The 12,078-nt window shown below is 44.8% G+C and overlaps 1 protein-coding gene across 2 annotated transcripts in view; it reads right to left on the bottom strand.

Moving 5' to 3' along the window:
- Positions 1-1,097: 1,097 nt before the first annotated feature.
- LOC146353866 (ATP-binding cassette sub-family A member 10-like) overlaps positions 1,098-12,078 on the bottom strand; it is a 28,490-nt gene continuing 17,509 nt past the window's right edge. Inside the window, exons 2-5 of one of the 2 annotated variants that reach the window (XM_084832336.1) lie at positions 9,405-9,545; positions 8,590-8,669; positions 8,106-8,161; positions 1,098-7,579 (exon numbers count right to left, since the gene is read on the bottom strand). In XM_084832336.1, the coding sequence (XP_084688462.1) occupies positions 7,481-7,579; positions 8,106-8,161; positions 8,590-8,669; positions 9,405-9,433 (264 nt within the window). In that variant the 5' untranslated portion in view covers positions 9,434-9,545 and the 3' untranslated portion in view covers positions 1,098-7,480. The remainder of the gene's footprint in view (positions 7,580-8,105; positions 8,162-8,589; positions 8,670-9,404; positions 9,546-12,078) is intronic. The other variant, XM_084832335.1, reaches the window with a different exon arrangement.

Below are 12,078 nucleotides of genomic sequence, written 5' to 3'. Positions count from 1 at the left end.
TACGCAAATGGTGGTAGCCGCCGCCATTTGCGTACGCTGGGGTTTTTTCCCCCCTGCCGTGATAGGCTACGTAAATATTTACGTAGCCTATCACGGCTGAAGAAGGAGGAAATGAATGGCGGCTGCAGGACGGCCACCATTCGCACAGCAGCGCGGATGAGAGCAGGTAAGTGCTCCGTTTCGTGCGCCTTTCGTGGGGTGGGGGCGGTGAGCGCTTCGTCCTGCGCGCCTTTTGTGGGTTGGGGGGGGCAGGGGCTTCATTCCACGATGGGTTTCAGGGGGCCGAATGCACTGGCATTCAGCCTCACCGAGATCCATCGCGGAATTCTCTGACATCCCTACTTAGGATAATTGGCCGCCTCCAAACTCAGAGATAGCCAACCAGAGATGGCAGGATGGGCAGAGTATGGATGGGATCCTCAGCATTGGCAGCTGGATGGCCAATTTTGGCTGTCTAGCTGGAGCACCTCGGAGCGGGGTGGGAGAGGCCGGATGGCACATAGGAAGTGACATAATGACGCTTCCATAGTCTCCTGCCCTCCCCTTCCCTGGGAACACCCCCTTTTCACCCTCAGTGCTGAGCTGGGGACAAATCACACTGCCTATGAGGAGGTGGGGGGTGAGTTTTCTGGCTCTGAGCTCATTTCCCAGAAATAAAAAAATCCTATGGCCTGTCTAGTGGCCAGAGGATTGTGCCCTTAGTGAATCATAGAATAGTAGGGTTGGAAGGGGCTGATAAGACCATCGAGTCCAACCCCCTGGACGATTTATGCTGGGAACTGGACAGGTGGAGTGTGTTCCTGTTGGTTTTGCTGGACCTCTTAGCAGCTTTTGATACCATCAACTATGGTAACCTTCTGAGGCACCTGTCTGAGATGGGACTGGGAGGCACTGTTATACTGTGGCTCTGGTCCTTTTTGGAGGGTTGATCTCAAAAGTGGTGCTGGGGGATTCCTGTTCTATTCAGGGTATGAGCTTGTGGTGTCCCTTAGGGTATGAGTTTAATTTTAATTTATACCCAGAACCCGTTAGTTGATCAGGCTGAGGAGTTTGGGATCTTTTGTGGTGGACATAGGACACACACAACCAACGTAGCTGAAAGCAAAAGGCGATTTATTGACAATAAAGAAACAAACAACAGCTGAGCCTCCCCAGAGAGTTGCAAGCTATCTGAGGCTTAAGATGCAGTGCACCCTGTAGTTACAAACTTAGTTACAAATACCTCAAAGAATTATACGCTCCTTGGTCACAACTTAGCTTCCCAAACATGGTGCATTAAATGACTAAATATACAGTTAGTCTCTGTTTGTTGCACAGCTTCCCTGCAGCCAAGCTCACGCCAGAGCCTGCTGACGGTGCAACGGGCACACAGTGTCAGCCAGGCTCAAGCCAGAACCTGCTGTCTGTATGAAAACCTCCGAAACAGTGAGCATGACAGTGCAAAGATAACTGCACCTTATCTGTGCCCTGGTTGGTAAAATCCTGTTCCCTGAATTCTACCCAACACATACTCACTACACACTGCCAAGCACTTGGCCAGAGCACTTGACACATGTCCTGTGGATCAAGGGTATTGTTGGTATGCGGCACATGCAACAATCCAGATGCAACCCTGCCCCTCCTTAACACTGGCAAGCTCAGGGGTTTTATACTCTTGTTCCTTGGTTGGGGCCTATGGCATCAAAGAGGGGCTGGACATGTTCTTTGCTGATCCCAAATTCCAAGACTGATGGTTGTTACTGACAGATTGACACATCCTTCTGATTCCCCAACACCTCTACAACCTGGAGAGTACTGTTCTTTGTATTAAAACATCTGTTGATGCCCCTCTTTATTGGCCTATCTCCATCTTTCTAATCTTAACTGACACTGTGGCAATCTTTGGCATATACCAAAGCACCCCCATTAGGCCTTTCTGCAATAAAACCACTCACCATTCACAATCTCCCCACCCACTTTCCTGACCTGGGCTAGAATGTTTCATATGAATATTACACAGAATTGTTGTCACATTAACCTTTTCACATTTCACAATGTCCTCCATGATGTCACCCAAATATTTTGGGTAGAGAGGTTACATTCAGGATATTTACAATTCAAGGTACTTTCAGCGTCACAGTGATCCAGGCCAATTCCATGAATTAGAAAGGAGGAGGAAGGGACAGAGAGCAAACTTTTAGAAAGGAATTCAAAGGTTGTAGTAAGAAGAATCCTTATTGATAGTAAGAAAGCTTGATTAGGCGAATGAAAGAGTATAAATGAAATAATATAAAACAGTTTTAAGGAGCGATCACCCAATCAAGGAGAAGATGAGGATCATTTAGTGGATAAAGTAGCAGTTACAGGAACTCTGGGGGAAAGCGACCATGTTGCACTTGAGTTCTTGGTTCTAGGGGAAGCAAAAGCCAAGTGTAGTGTCAAACGCATACCCTGGATTTTAGGAAAGCTGATTTTAATAAACTCAGAACAATCATAAGTAAGGTCCCATGTGAAGCGACTCTAATGAGAAAAGGAGTCCAAGATGGGTGGGAGTTTTTAAAATAGGAAATTCTAAAGGCACAATTACAAACAATTCCAACAAGAAAAAAAGGCAGAAGATAGCAGAAGAAGCCAATGTGGCTTCACGAAAAGCTTAGAGAAGACCTGAAAACCAAAAAGGACGCATATAGGAAGTGGAAGGAAGGACAAGCATCAAAGGAAGAGTACAGGCAAGTAGGACAGAATTGCAGGGATGGTGTCAGGAAGGCTAAAGCTGAGAACGAGCTGAGATTAGCGAGGGATGCTAAAAGCAACAAAAAGGCTTTCTTCAGATATGTGCATAGTATTTTATTTTTTATTTATTATTAAATTTATTAATCGCCCATCTGGCTGGTCACCCAGCCACTCTGGGCGATGTACAACATACAATAAAACAGTTTAAAACAATAAAATTCTACCATAAAAACATTTTCTAAAATACCCTAACCCACCCCAAATGCCTGCCTGAACAACCACGTTTTTAATGCACGACGGAAGCTCATTAAAGAGGGGGCATAACGGAGTTCCCTAGGGAGGGAGTTCCACAGAGTGGGGGCCACCACAGAAAAGGCCCTCTCCCTAGTAAAAGGCAGAGGAAAGAAATGGTGGTTCAGCTATTCAATGAGGATGGCAAAATGATAACAGATGACAAAGAAAGGGCAGAGGTGTTCAATTCCTACTTTGGCTCAGTCTTTGTCAGGGTGGAAACTGAGCCAATAGAACCCCAGAGCAGTTCTGATTCTGAGGAGGAACAGCAATCTGTGGGAGAGGAGCGCGCTCATCTCTCACAGCCACAGCAGCTGGCAGAGATTCCTCCTGCCAGCATTCCTGAGATAGTGACCCTGGCAGCGAGAGAGTGCGGGAGGGGGGCTTGCTGGACGCTTGATGCCGACGGCGGGAGCGACAACAGCTGGAGGGTGCGGAAAGGAGGCATAGCGCTCGTTTGGCACGCAAGCAACGGCCGTGTCCCATGGACCCAAGGGAAAGAGGGAGGATCTCTCCTTAGCCAATGAGTTCAGGGTCTTCCCATGATTCTCCTTCAAATGGGGACCAACTGCCTAACCTGGAGCATAGGCTACTCTGCTGTTCCTTGCTTAGTCGCAGGTGATTAGCATCTATAAGAGTCATTAAGTTGTAAAAGGATTAAAGCCTTGAAAATAATCCTTTTGTCTGTGTCTTGAGTTAGCTATTGGAGTAGACTGACAGAGGCCGCCAGGGCGCTCCTGACAGTCTTCTCCCGAAATATGGTTTATGACGCCCCTGGCAAAGGCGAAGTACAGGCTGAAGGGGCAGGATTGCAGCTTGAGATTGATAGGCATATGGTCAAGGAACACCTAATTACTTGGAATGAGTTCAAATCTCCAGGGCCACATGAACTGCATCCTAGAGTAATAAAGGAACAAGCAGAAGAACTCTCAGAACCACTGTCTGTTATCTTTGAGAAATCATGGAGGATGGGTGAAGTGCCAGATGTAATCACCATAAAAAACTGTCACACAGCGGATTAGAGATCCTAATCAGAAGGTGTTTAAGGTGACCATTAGGAGGTCACTATCCCTAATCTCTGATGTAGGTTTTTTTTTAAGGCGCAAAAAACCTCTCTCCCCCTACCAGTCTGCTCTTACATGCCCACTTTTGGGAGCTTGCTTGCAATGACATTTTGAAGAGGGAGAAGGGAAGAAAGAGCTCCATGTGAAATACTGGTATTTCACACAACACCTGGTTTTACTGCCCCGAACTGGAACCTTTGGGTTCTGTGGAAGTTTAGTAGCTTCAAGTACAGCAAAGGATCCAATCAGCCTCCACAAACTTCTTTCTTCCCCTCCACTTTAATTTCTCCTAAAGAGCTGTAGGACTCAAATTATTCCAAAAGGAGAGTTAGGACTATGTGGTATCATGATTGAGGAGGCTTTTAAATAGCTGAGGCTTTTAAATAAGTTCTAGTTTTTAAAAAGCTAGAAAAAGCCCTCAGTCACCTCGCCTCATAAAGTTCAGTGTGTGCAATCCTTACAAACCCTCCACAGCTTCCTAAATTCCTCTGAAGTACTACCTCTCTGAAAGGTGCCACTTGGCTTAGGGAATTCTCTCTATCCCCACCCCCACCCCCACGCATTTCCAATCACTTTTCTTCTTCCTTCCTCTATCCTGTTTTTTCTTTCTCTTCTTTATTCCACTCAGAGCATATCTTGGGGAACTCTTAAAGAGAATTCTCTTTGGTGGGCAAGAGAAGTTCTGAACTGTATTTGACTTTATACAAACAGACAAGAGGGTTGGGTTTTCTCCTTCTCTCTCAAGTCTTTGAGAAAAGTGGGTTCACATGGTGGTAGAGAAACAAATCTGGGGCTGTTTGGTTTGTCAGTTGCCATTATCCGGCAATAAGAAGGGCTGTATCTCAGTGATAGAGCACATGCTTGGTATGCAGAAGGTCCCAGGTTCAATCCCCAGCATCATCTCCAGGTAAAGCTACGAAAGAATCTGTCCTGAAACCCTGGAAAACTGCTGCTGCCTGTCAGTGTCAACAATACTGGGCTAGATGGACCCAGGGTCTGACTCAGTATAAGGCAGCTTCCTATGTTCCTATGAACAGAAAGCTTTAATAAAAATAGGAGTTTGGGGTTTTTTAAGTGGAGGGGAGATAAATACTGCTCATTTATACAAGCCTATGTATGCCTACTCAGAAGCCCCATCATGTTTAATGAGGCTTAACCTCTGGAAAGTGTGCATAAGATTCCAGCACAAGTTACTTTTGCAGGGAGGTTTGCACCCTGATGTTCTACATGTTTACTCACAAATAAGTCCTGAGTTGTGAGCATGGTACTGCAAGCTTAATACAGTGCCTACCCAATTCTGTCTAATGAATTGACTACCCTTTCAGCTCAGTCCTGTGCATGTTTTCTCATTTGTGTGTGTGGGGGGGGGGGTTGCATGAACTCTAGCTTCAGTGGTGAGGGAAAGGCACTTAGTACATGCTCAGAGTTTCTCCATAACTTAGCCCTAGTTTTGAAAATAGATTCATTGGCTGGATCTTGGTGAAGTCTTGGCACAAATGAAGTTACGGGGAGGAAGATACAATGAGAGCTTGTGCATAACAAGGAGGAGGTAGAGAAGAATTGCTCGAAACAAGACATCTGTTTTTATGAAGAGTTGCTGGAGGATGGTAGGATGAGGAGGGATGTTTGCATGGAGGGGAATAGAATTGGTAGGGGGAGAATGTAAGTGCTCAGTGCTGAAAGAAAAGCATTCTGCATATGCTCAGAGGCACTCTCTATTTAAGAACATAAGAAGAGCCATGCTGCATCAGACCAAGGTCCATCTAGTCCAGCATTCTGTTCACACAGTGGCCAACCAGTTGCCCAAGGGAAACCCACAAGCAGGACATGAGTGCTATAGTACCTTCCCACCCATGTTCCCCTGCTGCTAACATTGGTGAAAAGTAAATAAATTCTAGTAATTCTAAATTTGCACGCATGTATATCCTTCAGGAATTTTGCAGGTGTCTTGGCTGGGGGGCACCTCTAATGACCTGCTCATTTTCATATAAACTTACCCAAAAACTATTGGGGAAGGGAAAGCAAATCCCTCCCTCCCCCAAATTAGAGAACTCCCTTCTACATGAACTGCTGTACCTATGCTTCTGAAACTTTACTGGTTTCTTACTTAGAGACACCTCTAGGCTGTCTGTAGCTTTCAGAACAATGGGCCACAAGGAAAACAGGGAGATAAGTATGTCCTCTTTTGGAGACTGCAAAATGTCAAGGCCACCCTTGCACAAAAACCCTTGTGGCTAGCATTCTGAAATTTGGCAGACTTGATCTCCTCTGATGGGGCAATGAATCTTGAAATGTTTATCCAGTTCTTCCAAGTAATAAAAATGTTATTGGCAGTTCCCTTCAAAAGAAAATCAAAATATAAACCCTACACCTATTTTTCTGACATTGGGCAGGTGTAATCCCCTTCTAGGGGGCTACTATGCCTGAAATTATCATCCAGTTCTGACCAAGAGAAAAAAGTTAAGAGTTTTTTTCTAATTTCCCATGGTAGTCAACAGGAAGCATAAAGACTCATTTTTCTGAACTTTGACTCTGGTTTGGTGCAGAGCAGAAGTGTGATGTTTTCCAAAATGCTGAATCAGGGCCTGAGTTGAAGTGAGGTGAGGGGGGCAGTGCATACTTCGTATGTATATGTATGTATGTAATCTATACACATACACAAGCACATCATACACACACACACACACATATGAGGTGCGCTTAGACTGATATATATTACATATACATACGTACTGTACATACATATATGCATGCAAATTTGTGTTATGGGCCTGTGCCCCGGATCTTTTAAGAACCTAGCAACGCCCCTGGTGGGTGCAATTTTATTAACCCATTAATAAATATATGTTAATTAGTGCTAAGGAATTAATTAATTCCTCTTTTTTACTATAGTTTTGATGATACGTTATTAGCTTTTGCTAGTTTGCAAAATAAGGCGGGCAAGGGGAACAGATGCTCGGTATCTTGGGGATGGGTTACTGACCCATCTCTTAACACTGGGTATATTTGAAATTATTATTTGCATAATAACCAGAATTATGTGAATGAATTAAGGCATTTACACTTTTCAAATCTATATCAATAGTATAATTGTATGTGCTAAGGTATATAGAATACACTTTAAAATATTGCATTTTTTCTCCCCTGCCCCCTACCCCAATTTCAGTCTTTTTCTGAAAAACATAGCAAACATATGACTACTATGGGTGTTACTCACACAGACCTGTTAGCATACAGAGGGCTGTATGAACTGCAGTGTCCTTGCCCCAAGGGGCTTCCAGTCTAAAGGCCAAACTAGACAAGACAGAATGCAGGGAACATCTGCTGTGGGCCATCTGCCTTAGATCCTCCTCCGTTCAAGACATCAGCACTTTGGTAAACACTGTCATTTCAGCTGAGCTATTATTAACAACTTAGAGATCAGCCCCATGCAGTTGTTTCCATTCAAAAGTTGTATCCAGAGCTGTATCAAAATACTCTAGCTCTTGCTCTCTGCAAAGTTCTAGGAAAACCTAATGGATACAATAAAAAAATTGTTTATTCAGCCACATTAAGAGTTATTTTTGGTTTTGCATTTTGGCCCACCCCTTCAGCCTCTGGCTTCACCTCCTTTACCTTCAGCCTTGCCCAACACTGGAATGAGGCCCTAGAGCACTTATCTGAAACTGAATTTGGCCCCCAGACTGAAAGAGGTTCCCCATCATTGGGCTCTAATGATCCCCCACAGTTATTTCTGTCTGAGCTTGGCTGAGGAGGAGGTCACCAGCATCTCGAAAAATGTTGAAGTACACAGTTTCCAATACAGTGGATGGGGCCCATAGTTCTGGATGCAGAGATCCAGCACAGGAGGGACAGGGAACATGCACAGCTCTTGTTTTGCACTTGATTCCCAATCTAGCAGAAGATGCACATGTGGAAGCTGACTTCTGTTGAATATGGTTTTCAGCCATGAAGATTAAAACTTCCAGTTTGGGGTAAGGTCATTTTCCACCACTGCAAATACCACCATTTTTTATTCATATTTTAAATAGACATTACCTGTTCCAAAGTATTCAAAGAAAAGCTATACTCCTCAAAGTTGAAGCTTCGTTTAGCTGTGAGGACATAAAATTAAACCAATTATGTTCTGTTGACTTTGGCCTCTTTGGGATGATGCTTTCCCTTGCCTTCCGTTTTTCACAGTGGGGAGCAAGATCAGGCCTTCACGCCTCGTCCACAGGGTGCATTTTCTCTACCTCCAGGACCCCCAGATGTCCATATGTGAGTGTAATGTTTGAAGAGGGCACACATATGTAAAATCCAACATGCATCTACCCATTCCGTTATGTGCTGGATGTTGCATATGTATACCCTCTTCACATTCTACACCTGTATCTGGATGTCCAGAGATGCTGGAGGCAGAGTGAGAAGGAAGGTGTGATCTTTCTTCCCCGCTGTGCATAGGGGGAAGGGAAGGGACAGTGCCATCCAAACTGGGCCTTAAGTATCTTCACTTACAAATAGTTGCATAGTTCAAACGTACCTTCCTCTAGCATGGAGAAGGCTTTTGACAGAGGCAGTGCATCTTCCATTGGGATCTTGTAGACCAACAAACTGGATATCCTAGGAGGAGGAAAAACAACAGCCTAGTATGCCTGCCAGTATAGCTTGGATCCAAAAGAGTTTGAGCAGAGAAATCACTTTGGTAGGGAAGCAGAGAAGGAACGAAGGTCCAAGTTGGCAGGGAAGGTGAACAGGGAGATTGAATCCAGCATGCACACTTGTGTACACACACATGCACACACAGCTTTTTCTCCTGAAAAGCTTATCAGCAAGACTCCAGCTTTTTAAAAGGGTTCCATGTGTACAGCATGGGCTGGTGGGTTGGGAAGGGAGCTACACGCATGGTTCCTCTTCCAGCGTCAGATACACACACAGAAGCCAGATGGATTGGGGCATATGAGTTTATCCCCAGAACTAACAACTCCTGCTTAGCATGTGGTAGTGATAATAGGTGGTATTAACCTATGTGGTAGGAATATGTGTTAATAGTTGGGACCTAGGCCAGCCTTCCCCAACCTGGTGCCCTCCAGATGTTTTGGACAACTTGGACTACAGCATTATGGGAGCTGTAGTCCAACACATCTGGAGGGCACCAGGTTAGTGAAGGCTGACCTAGACGGTTGAGTGAAATGATGGCACAGGCAGGTATTTGCTCCAGATCTCATTAATCCAATCCATCCCCTAAAGGCCAGGAAGGTTAAATAAAAAGCAATGCAAATCAAACAAGAACACAGAATGTGCTAACTAAAATCTAAGACATTTTGTAAGCAAATTGTGAACAGGTTTTTCAGTTACCTTTCTTGATGAGCTGCATGTGGGAACATCTGAAGAATTTGAGTATTCAGAAGCTCACCTTGCTCAACTCCCTTTACTATTATTTGCAGCAAACAGTTTTTGCCAAATTTGCTTTTCAGATACTGAATAGGACCAAGGCACCTGCGGGAGGGAGGGATCAGCATACAACATAAGGTCACAAAATGTAATTAACGCAGAAGTTAATGCAGAACACTATTGCAGGCTTTCCCTGGGTGATCTGACACACCATATTGTTGTTCCGAATGTATACTACTGTATAAAGTATTCACAGGGTAGGACTGTCAATCCATTAGAGACCTTTAAGTTGGCTGATTAAACTTTAATTGATTATTATTCTTTATTTGATTTGTACCTTGCCTTTTTACCAAGAAAAATGGCACTCAAGGTGGCTTACAGTCATAAATTAAACTGGATTAAAAGAATAATGCATTAAAACAAATGCAGTAAAACACAACAATAACAGAATATAAACCGTGCCAACCCAACAGACCCACTTACACACCAACGGCCTGCTTAAATAAAAAGGTCTTTGCCTGCCAGCAGAAGGAGAGCAAAGAGGGAACAAACCTAGCCTTCTTTGACAGGGAGTTCCACAGGCTGTGAGTGGTCACTGGGAAAGCCCTCTCTCACATCACCACCAAATGCGGTACTGAAAGACAGGCCTCTGCTGAAGATCTTAAGACCCAGGCAAGCTCATATGGGAGAAGGCGGTCTTTCAGGTAGCCTGATCCCAAGCCATATAGCGTTTTGTAGGTCATAACCAGCATTTCGAATTCTGCATGGAAACAGACCAGTAGCCAGTGAAGCTGTTGTAACAAGGTGTCATGTGCTCCCTTTGATCAGCACTGGTCAACAGTCAGGCCACAGCATTCTAGACCAGCTGAAGTTTCTTAACCCTTTTGGAAGGCAGCCCCCACATACAGTGAGTTACAGTAGTCCAAATGAGATGTAACTAAGACATCTGTGACCTTGGCCAGATCAGACATTTCTAGGAACAGGTGCAGCTGGCACACTAGCCTCAGCTGCGCAAAGACATTCCTGGTCACTGTTGAAACCCAGGCATCCAGGTTCAGCGTCGAGGCCAAGAGTACACTTAAACTGTGAACCATCTCTGTTCCCCGATCTGCCTTTTGACTTGATCAGGAATACTTCTGTCTTGTCTGGATTAAGCTTCAATTTGTTTGCCTTCAGCCAGTCCATTACCAGTATCAGATTTAGAACTAGAACAGCTTCCTTAGTTTTGGATGGAAAGGAGAGAGAGATTTGGGTGTCATCAGCACACTGGTGGGACCAAAGCCAAAACTTCGGACAATGTCTCCCACTGGTTTCATGTATATGTTAAATAGCAGGGGGGTAAGAACCCTGAGAGACACCACAGGCCAATGGCCATAGCATGAAACAGGAATCCCTGAGCACCAGCTTCTGAGATCATCCCTCCAAGAGGGACCAGACCCACAGTAAAACAGTGCCTCCCAGTCCCCTATCAGTTATAGGCCACAGAAGGATACCATGGTCGATGGCATTGGAAACTGCCAAGGGGTCCAGCAGAACTAACAGGCCTCCCCCTGTCAAGTTTCCAGCATAAATCACCCACCAAGGCAACCAAAGCAATCTCTGTCCGTTAACCAGGCCTGAAGCCAGACTGAAATGTATCTAGATAATCCGCATCATCTAGAAATCCCTGGAATTGAGAAGCCGCCACACACTCCAGCACCTTGCCCAAGAATAGAATATTGGAGATCAGCTGGAAATTATCCAATACTGTGGGATACAGGGAGGGTTTGGGGTTTTTTTTTTAAATGAAGGTCTTACCACCACCTGTTTTAGGTAAGATGGATTCACACCTTGCCATAAAGAGGTGCTCACCACTACCCTTACCCACTCAGCTAGTCTCTTCATGGCTGCTGTTATAAGACAGGAAGGGCAAACGTCCAGCACACAAATGGTAGGCCTCACTTCTCCAAGGGTCCTGCATGCATCCTTGGGCCATACAAATTATATTGTAACTGGGAAAGCACATGCCAAAGTTATATCCACTGGACCTGTATCAGCTGTTGGCTTCCAAGTACACACAGATATGATCGATTTTAAATGCAAAGTGTCCTGAAAATTGGCCACATTGAGCCATTAAGTGGTCTCTCTCCTTGTGTACCAGAGTATAACAGGTCTCTGACTGAGAGAGAGAGAGAGAGAGAGAGAGAGAGAGAGAGAGAGAGAACCAACCATTGACCAGCATTTCAACTACTGAAAGAAGTATGAGATCAAAGAATATGAGAATACGAAGGATCTTTTGCCTCATCAGCACATTCATGGTATCCTAAGAAACCAAATGCACAGTTACAAGATGGGGGATACGTGGCTCAACAACACTACAAGCAAGAAGGATCTTGGAATTGTTGTAGATCACAAGCTGAATATGAGCCAACAATGTGATGTGGCGGCAAAAAGGGCAAATGTTATTTTGGGCTGCATTAATAGAAGCATAGCTTCCATTAGAAAGAAGTACTAGTTCCCCTCTACTCAGCACTGGTTAGGCCTCATCTGGAGTACTGTGTCCAGTTCTGGGCACCACACTTGAAGAAGGATGCAGACAAACTGGAGAGGGTTCAGAGGAGGGCAACAAAGATGATCAGGGGACTGGAAACAAAGCCCT

This window comes from Heloderma suspectum, chromosome 2 (assembly GCF_057233095.1).
Source record: "Heloderma suspectum isolate Gila_16-S chromosome 2, 16-S_ref, whole genome shotgun sequence".
NCBI classification, from domain to species: Eukaryota; Metazoa; Chordata; class Lepidosauria; order Squamata; family Helodermatidae; genus Heloderma; species Heloderma suspectum.
This window is presented reverse-complemented; position numbering and strand designations above follow the sequence as displayed.